We start from the raw sequence: 15,185 nt of genomic DNA on the forward strand, positions 1-15,185 counted from the left end.
TGTTGTGTGTGTGTTCTGTGTGTGTGTGAGTGTGTGTGTGTTTGTCTTCTATTGCTTTTACCCGCTCATGGACTGTAGATGGAAATTAGCTTTTAGCTAGAATCAGGTACAAATTATCCTTTAACACTATGAAACCAATGAATTTTGTACATGGTCCCGGTCTTTGTCCCACAATGTGTTTATAGGCACAACCATGCAATACTTAGGTACATATGCATATTAGATTTTGCTTTTTGTCCTGCAAACACAATAAAAAAAGTAAAAAACCTTTATGTCGAATTAAGTTTGAAGTGTTTAAGTATTGAATAATACTGTAATTTTCTTCTCCTTCCTGTCATATCAGGTACAAAGTGTAGATGAAGATAGACGGCCTTGACCTTTCAAGATTAGACATTTGTCACTTTTTCCAAATTGTACACCAGTAGACATGACAGACGTCTGTCCTCCACAGAGCTGAGTCCGCCTGACGTTCCTGCCTGTTAAAGGGAAGGTTTTCTCTGCCACCGTACTCTATGGGGGAATTGTTGGGTCTATGTAAATCTTAAATAAGTCATAGAGTGTGGTCTATACCTAGTCTGTAAAGTGTCCTGAGATAACTTTTGTTATGATTTGGCACTATAAATAAAATTGAAGTGAATTGAATTGAATTAGAAAACAAATAGACATTTCTGGTTCTGAAAAATTATTTTCAGAACCAACCATTCTACAATTCAGGTTGTAACTTTAAAAAAGGACAAAGAACAAATAAATTAATACAGAGTTTACGGTTTATTACCAAGATTTAGAAAACTTACAAACAAGTTCACAGCTTCAGGTCTTCAGGCACAAGCCAGTTTAAAGAAGACAAGACTGGCCAATTTTAGCTTCTGGCCATTCCCTTCTGGAAAGATATGACAGGTGAAGAGAAGCAAACATCTTGAAAGTGAGTGGAGACTTTCTGCACATTCTGAATTACATTCATTTCAACGAGTTGAGGAAAAAAAAAATGACAGATTGATTTGGTTTGCATATAGGGGATACTGCTTTAAACAAACTTTCCCACCGCACGCATGTCTTGTCATGGTGAGATCACAAGCCACATCTGCTGAGTTCTTCTAATCACCAATTATAAAAGTTGACTTCACAGAAATACAATGATGTAGCCACAAGCCATACAAATGTCTCCAATGTATAAGTACACAAGTACATACATTTAGTTAAAAATCAGGTCACCTGTTCCTCTGCAAATCCAGCATTATTTCAATATTCAGATTTGTTAAACTGGTAACTGGGCTGGAAACGTGCTAGAAAAGATCTACTCCAGATACAAAGGCTGTATGAAAGTTGACATTATCTTTAAGAGACATCTCGCTTGCCATTGAAAAAAGAAACTGCATAGGCTACTTATTGATTGCCATAACCCCCGCCCAAGTCAGAGTGCTACTGAGAATCAACAGTTAACCTCACATGAAGTGCTTTGGCCAGCTTCTGATATCCGCGTTGGAACATTTACAAACAATTGAAGAGTGAGAAGATTTTACAATTTAAAGACGGTTACTAAGAATTCACTACAAGTAAACAATACACGCACGTCTTTTCTTTTAAAACTTTAAGTCTCTTTAAAAACATTATTTACATACTATAATAACAAGGTTTGGCACTTTTTTTGCGAGAGACAAGAAAAAAAAGAACTACTACATAAAGATACTGTAAATGTGTGCAGCAGACTATATTTTGCTTTCTTTTTTCTGTAACACAGAAGTAGATCGTTCACAGGTCAGTACATGTGGCATGAAGCACCAAAGAAACACTGATGAAAAATAAGACATTTGATTCCTACCATGGTGTTATCACAGGAGTGCTACAAGACTGATTCTAAAATCTCTAAAAGGTGCTTTGTGTTTAAACATAATGATTGTGTTTACCACAATTTAGATTTATTTTTTATTTAAACCTAGACTCACTTAAGTGCATACATGGGGAAAAAATTTAAAATGTGCCTGTGTAACATTATTCAAACCAGGAACAATTAGGAAAAGTCAACAGCTTTTTCAGAAGGAAAACGCTCACGGGAAGGGACAGTTTAAATCTTAAAAGCCCTGGCTTGTATAAGAAATAGTTAAGCACTGCCTGCAAAAATCCTTATATAAAATGTCACAAATCTTTATTTAGAAAAGAACTCCATATGAAAAATGATGTATTAGCCAAAAGCTGCTACGATTATCACGGTTCTGAGTTTTGGCGAGTCCAATGTAAGTACATTCGTTGCCTTTCAGTTTGTGTTACTTACCCCTTAAAAAAGAAAATACAGAAATGAATGAACTGTACACACTCATCAAATACTGTCATGGCTCTTTTAACACTTTCTCATATTGTGTGTGTGTGTGTGTGTGTGTGTGTGTGTGTGGTCATTAATTTGTGTGTCTCTCTCAGGAGGCCACTGAGAACATGAAGTTGAGAAGGAGGAAAATCGTCATTTAGACATCAGAACTTGTTAAAGTAGCGAAACATAGAGTGGTGGTGTAATGGTAGCGCAAAGTGGAAACCTCCTTCTTCATGCTACTTTCAGGGTGCTACCATAAGCCTGCTGCACAACCACCTGCACGTTGTCTAGGATGAAATCAAAGGCCATGCTCCAAACAGACTCCACCGACTGTTGCATGAGCCTGCAGGAGAAAAAATCAATCAATCAAAAGGAACAAATGAAAACAAAAAAGGTGAGGTAGAGGAATGGAGGGGGCTACACTGTAATACTCACCTTTTCATATATTTTATAATCAAATCCAGCTTCTCCAGATCTTTATCCTCAATCAGATCAGTGCAGTATTTCACCACCTGCAGGATGTCCTCCTCCATGGGATCTAAAGAAAGTATGAGGTGATTTAAATGCACAACAGCAAAGGTATCTGCATGAGTAGGCACTATGAGAGAGCTATATACCTGTTATGGTGGTGACCCATTCCCGAAGGAGTGTTTTAATGTCTTTGAGGTCATAAGCTCCGGCCAACACCGGAGAAGGGCGAGGAATGAATTTGGACAGAGACACTGCGGTGTCTGCTTTTGAGGCTGATGTGGAGGGACCATTTTCTGTCTGGGAAGAGAAAACAGAGGTTAGCTGGAATGTTAAATAATTCAATTACAAACTGCCACAAATGGTCTATCTTCACATACTTTCCACCATCTCCATGTATGAAACTCTTCACTGACTAACCTTTAATATGTTCATATGTTCCTGTGATTTTATAGGAGGCGGTAGGGTTTTGGCTGGGCTGTTCATAGCGTGACGTCTCTTCAGAGGGGAAGGACCTTTTTTAACGGGGCTGACTGCATTTTTCCTCTTGTAGCGCCGCTTCACCCGACCGATGCCAACCCCGAGTCCTGACTGTTTTAGCTGCAATAGTGGATTCTTCTGCTCCGCTGCTGAGAAACAAAAAAGGAAAAATGTGAGATAAAGAGAACATGCATGCTGATAATAGTAGGAAAAAAGAAAAACTCAATCCTAACAAAATTCACCCGGGGACTTACATAATTTTGCCTGAGGCTGAACATTTGTCACGCGGTTGTAGGCAGACTTCAGTTCGTCCTGGAGCTCTTTGGGAAGGGCAGCAAATACGTCCGGATCAACCTGCAATCAGAGAGCAGAGAGACTTTGTTAAACTGAACTGAACTGAACTGTTGTATAACTGGAGACTAATATGCACATTTAGAGAAAAGCTTTTACCCTTCCAATAAAGGCGCCTCTGAAAGTGGCAATCCTTAAGATTTTGAATTTCTATTTGTGTGAAAATAATGGAGTTTAGCCTCCTAGAGTTTTTTGTGTGTAAAGGTTGGAGAACTGTAATAAAGATTTTCACAGGAAATGTCACCAAAGACACCCAGTTTATAATACTGCAAAGATATAAATATTGCAGTATCAGTGTGCTCATCATCATTGTGCTACCTCCTCATGTGATTGATAGAAACGTAACAGACATTTATATACATGAAAATCTTCCTCATTCCATCATTACTTGAATAATGGCGGGAACGGAGCAACAGATCTGCAGAAATCTGCTACGGAGAGAGCCTAAACGCTGTTCATCTGAACACAATGCCCTTATTGCCATTAACAAAGACCTGGATTAAAATAGGTCAATTATCTCTTTAAGTGTTCACATTTTTCTATGACAACTTGGTTTTTGGCAAACTTAGATTGGATTTAATTACAAAAGACAAAATGTCAAGCGGTTGCATCCCTACCTGTGAGAAGTTTGGTAGTTCCAGTACAATTCCCAGACTGTCTGGCTGGTTTGGAATCTGTAGAAGCAGCGTGCCAACAGGTGGAGTGTAGAGTGCGGGACCAGAGGCGGGAGGACGAGGAGGGGAGGTAGGACAAGGCTTCAAAGAGGGCGGCTGCGGAACAGGGGCAGAGGGCTGTGGACTGGATGGCCGACGGTTACTTTGTCTCCCATCCCGATCAGTCCACGCCTGCTCTACTTGTTCTCTCAGCTCTGCAGGCAACGCCTCCAGCACGGACCGATCCACCTTGGATACGTAAAGAAAAGTTGTTGAAAACATTTAATTCTTAAACTCTTTGTTAATCAATCAGGCATCTCCATCTAAGTCCTTACCTGTGAAGGGGACGGGACCTCGATACTGAAATTGAGACACGCTCGAGAATGCTTTGGGGTTTGTCTGCATGCCTGCAGGTCTCTGCTCGTCCCTGGGACCGGCTCGGGGGAGGACAGAGGATGGGGAGAGGAGCGAGATATTGGGCCTGGGGTTGAGGAAGTCTTATTCTGATGTGTGTTGTTGTCAGCAGCATCTGTAATATTGATATTGAGCTCAATTAATTTAAGACAACAAAGACATAAACTGAAGAAAACAAAGACTTTATACAAACCTCTGTTGCTGGATTTTACACGTTGGCCTTGCAACATTTCTTTAATGGAGCGTGTCCCGGGGCCCATTGAGTCCTCTGGAACAGTGTGAGGTCTGTCAAGAAGCTGAACCTGGATGCCGATTCCTCTCATGTCCTGAACCTGCAACTTCATGGCATGGAACAGCTTGATGACTGCAGCGGCAATCAGCTGACCACTGTCAGTGGACTGAGAGAGCATCACAGTCCTGACAGAAAGGAAGACCGATAAAAATGAGTCTACAGAGAGATGGATATGGATGAGCAATGGAGAGAGGGCATTACCAACTACCTGTTACGTACACGGCTGACATTGCTTTCTCACCTGGCTAGATTATCACATATGCCATGACCACCGTATTTAGCCGGTTCCAGTGGCGCTCCAACCTTGCGAACCATGACCTTAAGGGTAACTCTGCGACCCCGCAGCCCTGCTTCTTGTAAGCGTTTTTGTACCTCCATGGACAAGTTAGTCAGGAAAGACTCTGCCTCATCAACCTGATCACAGAGGTAGGGAGAGAGGAGGGTCAGAGAGACAGGAGGGAAATACAGGGAAGATAAGAAAGAAAGAACAGATCGAGGGGCAGAAAGTAGGTCTAACCTTAGTAAAGCGAATGTTGTAGTTCATCTCAGCTGAGACAGACTTCCTTTCCTTCTCGTAGCGGACAGGTCGGTCATCTAGCCCCCTGCAGAAGCGGAACAGGGTTTGTCCAGTCCGGGGTCCGAACTTCTTTTGCAGCTGAGACAGAGACACTTGTCGGAGGTCCCCGCATGACCTCACACCCATAGCAGCCAGTTTTCTGCCCATAACAGGACCAACACCTAGAAAAAATAAATGACAATTAGTCAAATATTTACCACAAGATAAAACTGTATGCTGATGGTCATGACCAGCAGGTGGTGCTGCATCTACCTGGTAAGCTGGTCACTGGCAGGTCCCTGATAAAATCATCCACTTCCTCAGACTTTAAGAGGTATTGCCCGTCTGGCTTGGCCTTACGGGTCGCCAGCCGCGCCAGCAAGATGTTGGACCCTGAACAGATGAGCAGTCAGTTTGTTAAACAGGAACGCTGTTTTGATGTATTTTACAGTATGAGACAAACATGAACTCACCCATGCCCACTGAAGCACAGCATCCTGTTTTCTCCTTGATGTCTGCTCTGATCGCACTGGCCAGATCTTCGGCGTTGATGCCCAACTCGGTTAGCAGAGCAGAACCGTCTATCAACACCTCATCACAGCTCAGAGCCTCGATGTCATGGGTGTAACTGCAATGAACAGATATGTGAGAAGGTGTTCTTCAAGTCATTTTATGTAAAGGACTGCGAAGCAAGTGAACAATTGACCAGGAAGTTCTCCTCACCCTGCCAGAGTCTCATACATGGTGAGAGCGACCTCTTTATAGGCCTCAAAATCATATGGCACAGACTGCAGCGAGGGACAAAGCTGTTTTGCTTTGCCAAAAAACATCCCGTTCCTCACACCCGCCTGCCTGTAAGAGACAACCGATTCTGGTTAGAACAAAATACAGATATTTGTGCCGTATAATATTAATGAAAGGCCCACGACTGTGTGTTTATGTCTTACCTAGCCTCATAACTGCAGGATGCAATCTCTGCCATTGAGAGAGTAGCAGCATCATGGTCCACTCCGTTAGCATGAGAGTCAGGACTCTCTTGTGAAGGAGTTCTGTGTAGATCCTCATCTGCCCTCTCTGAGAGGCAGAACAAGGGTATACTTAAAGCAATTCTTACCTTTCTGGCATGTCGCACAGCACTTAGAAAAAATCTGAACATGAACAACTCCGCCTCCCTCCAAAGCCCCCCCCCTCCCCCCGCTCTGCCAGAGAGGCACACGACTTGAAAGCTGTGACCACACTAGGCAACTGAAAGGGACGCTACAATGGATGTCAGGCAAGACTAGAAGAAAGAGGCTAAGTCACCAAACAAAAATGGCTGTCACAAAAATGACACCTGTCATACCCACTTTGGGGGTATGACAGGTGCAGTAAAATCTGGTCTGCAATTGCCATGAGGCTTAAGAGGTGGCGCACTATCAAAGAAATAGAAGAAGAAACGGCCCAAGCGCACCCAAGCAACACCTGAGCAGAAGCCATCACCAGTTCCACTGCGTATGCGACACACCCCCAAAGCGCCACCATCTTTGACCGATGTCCATGCCTCCTTCCATAGCCTTGATGATAGGCAGGAAGCTCGGCAAAGCATTTTATTCGGACCAAATAAAACAATTTGTATTAAATATTTGTGAGTTTCGACACCTGGTGGCTTTCTTTTACATCTGAATGTGCCATACGCTTATAAGAAGCATTTTGAAATTACAAAAGAAAAAGTGTAAAACTGCCAGAAAGGTTTGACACAGAATTGCTTTAAGTCAGGAATTATGCAATAAAGTAAGACATGTACAGCAAAATACAGGAAACACACTGAGACAGGTCTATGAAAATCAGTGTCAGCATTGTCTTTGACAAATGTTAAGTATGATAGTCTCACCCGGTTGAGGATGAGAATGTTTCCTCTGGTAGTACTGCTGCTCCACCTGAGGTTGGGCTCCGGGCCTCAGGGGCACTCTCCCCTGTCCACGGTTACTGGTCACAGCTACAGGCTTCCCTGCAAGAAAACCACAAACTCAACCAAGAGCACTGACTGGGTGTAGGAGACTATTCTGTGTAGCAGGTGCACACAGTTTATATAGACATAAAAGGTGGGTGCCTTACCTTTAAGCTCTGGACGATGTCGGATCCCCACAGATACAAAGAAGCAGTCCATGTCCACGTGAAGAATACAGGATTTCACACTTGTGGGTGCCGACGTGCCTGACCAAACAGATAGTTACACAGCAGATCATCAGAGGAATGTTTTTCAAATCACAAAAAGACATCTTTCTGTATTTCTAGGACTTTATTGTATGAGTGCTGGTTTGCTTATTCATGATGAGAGTACCTATTTTTAAAGACGTTTAGCCTTTTATTGACAGTTCACAGTCGAGAGCAACATGAAACATTGCAAGAATTCATTTCAGTAAACTGCAGTTATGTGACATGTGTATTGGACCATTGGGTCAAAAATAACACCTAAACATATTTATTTAACAAATAAAAGGAATAACAGCGGGTAAAGGCAACAGTGACCCTTCCTGTCCTACCTCGACTGTCTGTAGAGCGCTGGGCCGCAGATTTTCTCAGTCGGTCTTTCCCAGGAAAGGAGGCGCCCCCTGCTGCTTTTCTCTTTCCGTGCAGTTCATTGACATACTCAGAAAAGCCCGATCTCCACGTGGAGATCTGGTGTAAACGTGAGTGAGAGTAAAACTCTGAGATCAGACCGCCCGTCTGTGCCAGCAGCTGTGCTGAAGACTTAGATGGTGATGAAGAGTTTTCAGTTGGAGGATCAGGCTGGGCTGTTGCGCTGGTTGTGTTCAGTGAGGCAGGGTCAGATGAAAAGGCATTGTGGTGACTTCCATTCAGTCGAACTGGAGTATGTGAGAGAGAGCGAGATGCAGGTGAAAGAGGAGTCTTTTCAGGAGTTGAGTCAACTTGATGGGATGGCTGGAGCTGTTTTGGGGGGAGGTGGCTTTCGTTGGCTTTTACAGCCTCCTGGTAGGTTGGTGGTGGAGGTTTAGGTCTTTGCTCGATGGCTCCATGTGAACTGGATTGCTCCAGAAAGACAGGAGACTGGTCAGATTGCTTTGGAGGACTGTGGGGAAACTCATAAGGGTCAAGTTTGGTCTGAAACTGTCCTGGAGGACTCTGAGGTTTATCATCTGAACTCTTGACTCCGCACTGAGGCAGCTCCTCGGCAACAAAGGGTTCATCTGTCACAGGGGACAGGTCCTCTGGCTTTAAGGCACCATTAACAAGGTGAGTGTGTCCATTTGTCAGATGTGCTTCCTTCACCACCTGCGGGCGAGGATCTCCTTTGCCACACTCTTGCATTTCTTTAATTTTAGAATGGCTCGTAACGTCCAGTGACTTCTGGAATAGTCCGTTTCTGTGAGATAAAAACATGAAGATGATGAGATGTCTTATTTAATAAGAATTCACTTAACAAGATGTTCCAGTTGTTTGTGAAAATATCTATGATCTCTCATTTAAGTTGTTAAAAAAAAGTTTGCATACTCACATTTTTAATTCCCCTTCCTTACAGCCAGTGCTGTTACAAAAAGAGTTGTTCTGAGGTTGCGGTTGGCTAGTTCTCTGGTGCTGGAGATTAGTATGAGGAGTTTGAGGAGTAAACTGTGGGTGCTTCGTTGGGCTCGGGTTAGACAGCAGGGGGGGGTGTAAAGGGCTTCTGTGCCTGGAATCTGTACTGAGGTAACCGGAAGCTAAGTGACTCGGTTGTGGGTTAATGAAGCAAACTGCAGAGCTTTGCTGGATGGATTGAGGTTGGGTGTTGCCTTGGTGAAGTCGACTGGGGATGCAGTTATTCTGGCAGCTGGGCAAAGACTGCTCATGGTTGAGTACAGAGTTTTGAACGCTGCACGGTGGCAGATGAAGCTTTTGATGGACACTCGGCTGAAGCAGCCTCTGGCTTGGTCCTGCGATCTCTGACGTCTTGCGCAGAGTAATGCCGGGGAAAAGTGGGCCCTTCTGTTTGGAGTACAGCTGGTACTGTAGGTAAGGCAGGAGACGCCCGGCCTTGATACTGTTTTAAACACACGCCAAAGTTAACACTATCATTTTCAGCTAATATTTTACAACATATTAAGGAGCAAAATGTGCTTTACTCTCACTGAACACACCTGTCAGTGATCCACTCTGGCTTGATGATCTTTTCTCCTTTGAGCTCCTTAATTTTGCTGTTGGGCAAGTTATTGGCAATGATGTGGGTGGTCTTGGAGCGAGAGTAGTACACGTGGAACTGGCCACCGTGCAGCATCATCAGCCTGCGTAGCTCATCTGCACTTGGGTCTGCTCGCAAACAATAAAAAAGACAGCAAAAAAAATCATTATGTCAGTTAACTGAGCATCTACACAAGACAAATGTCCCATTTACTGATCATCACTGAAACATATACATGAGTAGAAAAATGAGCCAGTTATCACATGAACCATGACTTGAAAGGTGGTGAAAGAACAACTCGTGCCCTCTTCAGACCATCTGGATTTTGTTTTTCTGGTTTAACCCAAAATTATGACGTGATTTATACGACCATGACAATGAACATTAGCATAGTCTTAAAAGCATTATAAACTCACTAGAGCATTATAAGAGTTTTATCTATATATTATTATATTTTTATTTGATTATTTCCTGTCCAGTATTCTATTTTGTTTACATTTCATTTATTCTACATTTTACTTTATATTCATGTTACACCTTTCTCTTCACTTAAATTTTAATCTGCACTATTTTTTGGTTTATTTAAGTCTCAGGTTGCTCTTTTACTTGTGTTTCTCTTGTACTTTTTCTTATATATATATATATATATATATATTGCATTGTTGAAGGAGCCTGAGACTCAAGACTGTCATTGCCAGACTGCTGCTGAAATCTTTGTGCATATGAAATAAACCATGTTGAATCTGGAAATTAATATTTTAGGCGAGGGGAAAGGAAACACCAGGTCAAATCACAAAGAAAGCTGCTCCTCTTGTACATCATTTTTACATTTACATTCCCCTTCTGTTCATCAAACTGTTGAGGATGACTGATGAAATTGTGAGGGGGAGAAGGGACCCAAACTAGTGATATATGTAAAAATATGGGGGTAGTGTAGCGTGGTGCTACCTGTATATCCATTGACATAGATGGCCACTCCGCTGAAAATACTGGAGCATGAACCGTCCTTCTGTTTCTCTCTGGGGGCGTCGAGTTTAAACTGCTCGTCCAGCTTAGAAACTTTGGCAGCCATGTAGCCGCCCTGCAAACAAGGAGAGCAGAGTTAGAACAGGGTGAGCGAACCATTCACAACAACTGTGCCTGCAGAATACCACTGCTGAAACGACCATCTAGGACATTATAATATATTATATTTGTACATAATCATGATTCTGACACATATGCATGTTATGCAAGTTTGTAGTAATATCTCAGATTCATCTATATACAACATATATGGTCTTGATAGGATGGTAGGAATATTACAATGCCTTCTCTTATGATAGGGAAACATTATCTATATACTGTATACACTCTGTCATGAAGCAGCACTTTTAATTCTGTGTATATTACAGACTTTATATTATATCTATATTTCTTTCTTTGTTTGTTGCTTTGTTTTCCAACACTCATTTTGCACAGATTACAAACTTGATGTTACTGTGTGTACGTTAAGGTTTAAAAAATACTCTCCCTCTTCAGTTACACAGACATTAGATATTGTCAAATTACCATCTTGCCTGCATAGTGATGCTACTGTTATTATGGGATGTTGTTGGACTATATGCAGCTCTCACAGTCGTGTTTAAGCTTTGCCTTGCAGTCTAGCCTTTACCTAATTAGACAGTGACTTGTGATCTGCTTCAGGCTCTTGGCTGCCTTAATGAAATCGCAGGGGGTGAAGAAGAACAGTCGTTCTTCTTCCAGTTTCCAAGTAATGTTGTTAAGCTCACTATGCAATACATTCTCTCACTGCTTTTTCTAAAACCCCTAACACAATCTTTACAACTGCACATTCAGCTGCCTATCTACCTACCTCAAGGTTACACTTCTTCAACAGTCTGACGGTTTTCCTTTTAAGTGTGGGCATTTCCAGTGCCTTACATTGCTGATTACGATGAAAGATACTCACCCTTTCAGCCCAACCATTGTCACCACTGGCATTGGCTCTCTTCTTTGCCCACCCATCTCGACTCATGCTGAGCTACCTGAAAGCAGCACAAGGAGGTATTCATCAATGGACACCAGGCTCAAACGGCGAAGCGCTTAGTTAGGTTATTAGGTTTTTTCTTTAGAGGAAAAATGTGTATGTGTATATATATATATATATATATATATATATATATATATTCCAGTGTGATTTACACATTTTGCCTTACAACATTTAAGTGAAATTTTATTTCTGAAGTAATCAAAAACACCACAATTTAGGTGGACACCAATTAACAGGTGATTGGTTATTCCTGACAACGTTTTAATGGTTATTCTAAAGGGACTCATCACTTTTCCAAAACTGCTATTCTAGTTTTTCATTTTTTATTTATTTTTTTAATGTAGTATAATTTCAGTAAAACAGAAAAAAGTGACTATTTGAAAAGGCTATCATGACTTTCAATAGGCACTGTAAAAACCAACTGTAAGTGAATGTATAATTGGGGTCTAATTCAGCCAATTCAGCATAAATTTTATGTTTTTTTATGCTCAGCTTTGTGTCCAAGGCCATGACCCTGCAGGTCTTCTGCACATTGATCAATAATCCCATATTTATTCCAGCACCCTTTGCACTCTGCACCATTGCACTATTGTCATGTTTAAAAATGCATTGTCCTGTGAGATTTTTTCACTTAAAAACGTACAGCGTAGTCTAGTCAAATGTGTATGTTTTGTTCTCCTTGTTTTTAGCTCTACTTCTGTGTTAAATTCGGACTTGGCCATTAAAGCTGACAGTGATTGTGATTGACAGGCAGGTTACAGCACAGCCCCATGTGGCACTTTGTCACGTTTGTCATGTAAGCAGCTAACAGTAAGTTAAGGTTAGCCTAGCCACTGCGATGAACAGCTAGTTCACCGTGCACGCATATAACATAATGTCAATTCAGGCAAGCGATAAAAAAAAAACCCACGAGTCCAAGTGTGTTGACTGTACGCGCTAACAAAATTAGCTTAGCAGACAAGAAACGCTGTTATACGACTTAGTGACTTCAGCGCGGTCACATGTAAACAAACAAACAGTCCTGAGTGATTGTTCGCTAACAGAAGTCGTTTACCTTGAATCCTGTCACACTGGGTCGTTCTTCACACACTTCTCTCTGCAGATACACACCAACACAAACGTTTGAGTGCGCCCTGGTTACGAGGGTTAAGAGCAAAGCGAAACGACAGTTATCGGCTCGACTCGTCAACCTTCGCTCCTTTCTTCAGAGAAACTCCTTCAGGTGGACGGAGATCCCCATTATTTTGTCTCGCTCCCACGCCATGTCTCTTCAGCGTTTTCGCTCTCCCTCCCAGTCCCTTTGCTCTCCATTTCTACCGCCTGATCCCTTTTTGCTTTTCCTTTTTCTCACTGAGCGTCAAGCCAGGAAGGAGAAGCATAGTAGTTCCGGGAGGGACGTTTCAAAATAAAACACTCGCTTACTATTGCACTTTTTGTACGTGTGTTGTCATAAAATACCTTGGGGAAATGTTTTGTTTTAGAGGGAAATAACATTAATCTGTTATTAAACACATGTGTATACGATCTGCCTGCTGATCTAAAGTTTGTTGAATCAGTGACATCTTTTTAAATGACTTATAGTCCAGTCATTTTATGAAAAAAGGTTGAAGCAAACTCAGCTGACTTTGTATCTTCAATATGTCCTGAGTAAGGGGAAAAAAAGCCCAGAAGAATCCCATTAGGGGAAAGTTTAAAAAAAAAAAAGACCCAAATATACCCTATGTATTCGCCTATTCATTAATTTTCTCATGGAAATAAGGGAAAAAATAACCTTTATCATGAAAATTACCTAGTTGATTACTTACATCAAGACAAACCAAAAATGGATTACACACTTACTTACTTTTTGTGCAACAACTTGTTCACCACCTTAGTGCAATAATTTAATTTCGATGAATTTAATTTAACTTGCATTCTTATCTCTACTTTTTATATATTTAACTGAGTCTATTGTTTACTGTATATTGTTTACCTTCTATATTTAACTGAGAGTCTATTGTTTACTGTATATTGTTTACCTATTGTTTACCTATTGTTTACTGTATATTGTTTACCTTCTATATTTAACTGAGAGTCTATTGTTTACTGTATATTGTTTACCTTCTATATTTAACTAAGAGGCTATGTTTACTGTGTATTGTTTACCTTCTATATTTAACTGAGAGTCTATTGTTTACTGTATATTGTTTGCCTTCTATATTTAACTGAGAGTCTATTGTTTACTGTATATTGTTTACCTTCTACATTTAACTAAGAGTCTATTGTTTACTGTATATTGTTTACTGTATATTGTTTACCTTCTATATTTAACTAAGAGTCTATTCTCAAAGCAATTTCAGTCAAAAACAACTGGACTGGTTGTTTGTCTAGGAAGACGTTTCACCTCTCATCCAAGAGGCTTCATCAGTTCATGTACCCATCTGACCAGGCTGGGACTGACCCACTGGTCAGATGGGTACATGAACTGATGAAGCCTCTTGGATGAGAGGTGAAACGTCCTCCTAGACAAACAACCAGTCCAGTTGTTTTTGACTGAAATTGCTTTGAGGATAACGATGACCTGGACGAATGAGAACATTCACAGGCCTAAGAGTCTATTGTTTACTGTATATTGTTTACCTTCTGTATTTAACTAAGAGGCTATTGTTTACTGTATATTGTTTACCTTCTGTATTTAACTAAGAGTCTATTGTTTACTGTATATTGTTTACCTTCTGTATTTAACTAAGAGTCCATTGTTTACTGTTCATTGTTTTAACTTTCTATATTTATTTAGCTCAGAGTTTATTGTCTCTATCTTATACTGTATTTTTGTATACAGTGTTCTTTAAGCTGCTGGAAAACCATTTTCCTTGCAGGAGTCATCCCAAAGGGAATAAAGAGAAGTCTAAGTCTAATGGTTAGTCTTTTAAAATGTGGAAGAAAACAAATAACTTCGGTATATTTTTTGTACATATACTGTATATAAGATTTTATAGCCTGATAATTTCCCTTTTGGTAAGTCACTTCAGACAAGTGATATGTTGTCAAGCAAAAAAGAAAAGAAAAAAGAAAAAAAAAAGAGTATTTTATTTTCAAAATCAAAATACGCACAGTTTCCGGTATCCGCGCATCGTCTCCCGGGCAACTTGATCCAGCTCATCCCCGGCTTCTTGTTTTTAGCCTCAAGTTGTGTTGTAAATGCTGCCACTATGCGGGCAACTGAGTGCATGTCACCTGAATTGACTGTACCATAGCTCTCGGGGAAGCTTTGTACAGTTTTTAAAAACCACCCACATCGATGCTTTCACACCGATTTACACCCAAGTGCTCGACGCGAACAAAACAGCCGTTGGTGTGACGCTGTTAGCGGTTAGAATCCGCCGTTGGTAACCGTTATCACAGTCTGACACGTTGTTCACCTTTTACATTTGTCTCTGTGGCTTAAATCAGGATTGGTTGTGTTCACGGGGCGCCCACACCGCCTGCTCCCCTGCAGTAA

General features: G+C 41.2%; 1 protein-coding gene across 2 annotated transcripts; it reads right to left on the minus strand.

Moving 5' to 3' along the window:
- Positions 1 to 814: 814 nt before the first annotated feature.
- Positions 815 to 13,000, minus strand: rev1 (REV1 DNA directed polymerase). 2 transcript variants are annotated; one of them, XM_083922251.1, is made up of 22 exons: positions 12,759 to 13,000; positions 11,624 to 11,699; positions 10,621 to 10,753; positions 9,632 to 9,800; positions 9,013 to 9,534; positions 8,039 to 8,880; positions 7,611 to 7,709; positions 7,387 to 7,503; positions 6,464 to 6,590; positions 6,240 to 6,368; positions 5,990 to 6,144; positions 5,790 to 5,909; positions 5,478 to 5,698; positions 5,202 to 5,374; positions 4,862 to 5,085; positions 4,590 to 4,783; positions 4,219 to 4,503; positions 3,505 to 3,604; positions 3,191 to 3,396; positions 2,920 to 3,070; positions 2,738 to 2,840; positions 815 to 2,645 (listed from the first exon to the last, which is right to left on the minus strand). In XM_083922251.1, exons 2-22 carry the CDS (start codon positions 11,687 to 11,689, stop codon positions 2,534 to 2,536), a joined length of 4,248 nt encoding a protein of 1,415 aa, XP_083778377.1. In that variant the 5' UTR covers positions 11,690 to 11,699; positions 12,759 to 13,000; the 3' UTR covers positions 815 to 2,533. The 2 variants fall into 2 exon arrangements, with proteins under 2 accessions (XP_083778377.1, XP_083778376.1); XM_083922250.1 differs by having other exon boundaries at positions 3,191 to 3,399.
- Between the last annotated feature and the right edge of the window lie 2,185 nt (positions 13,001 to 15,185).

This window comes from Echiichthys vipera, assembly GCF_963691815.1.
Source record: "Echiichthys vipera genome assembly, chromosome: 10".
Classification (NCBI taxonomy): Eukaryota; Metazoa; Chordata; class Actinopteri; order Perciformes; family Trachinidae; genus Echiichthys; species Echiichthys vipera.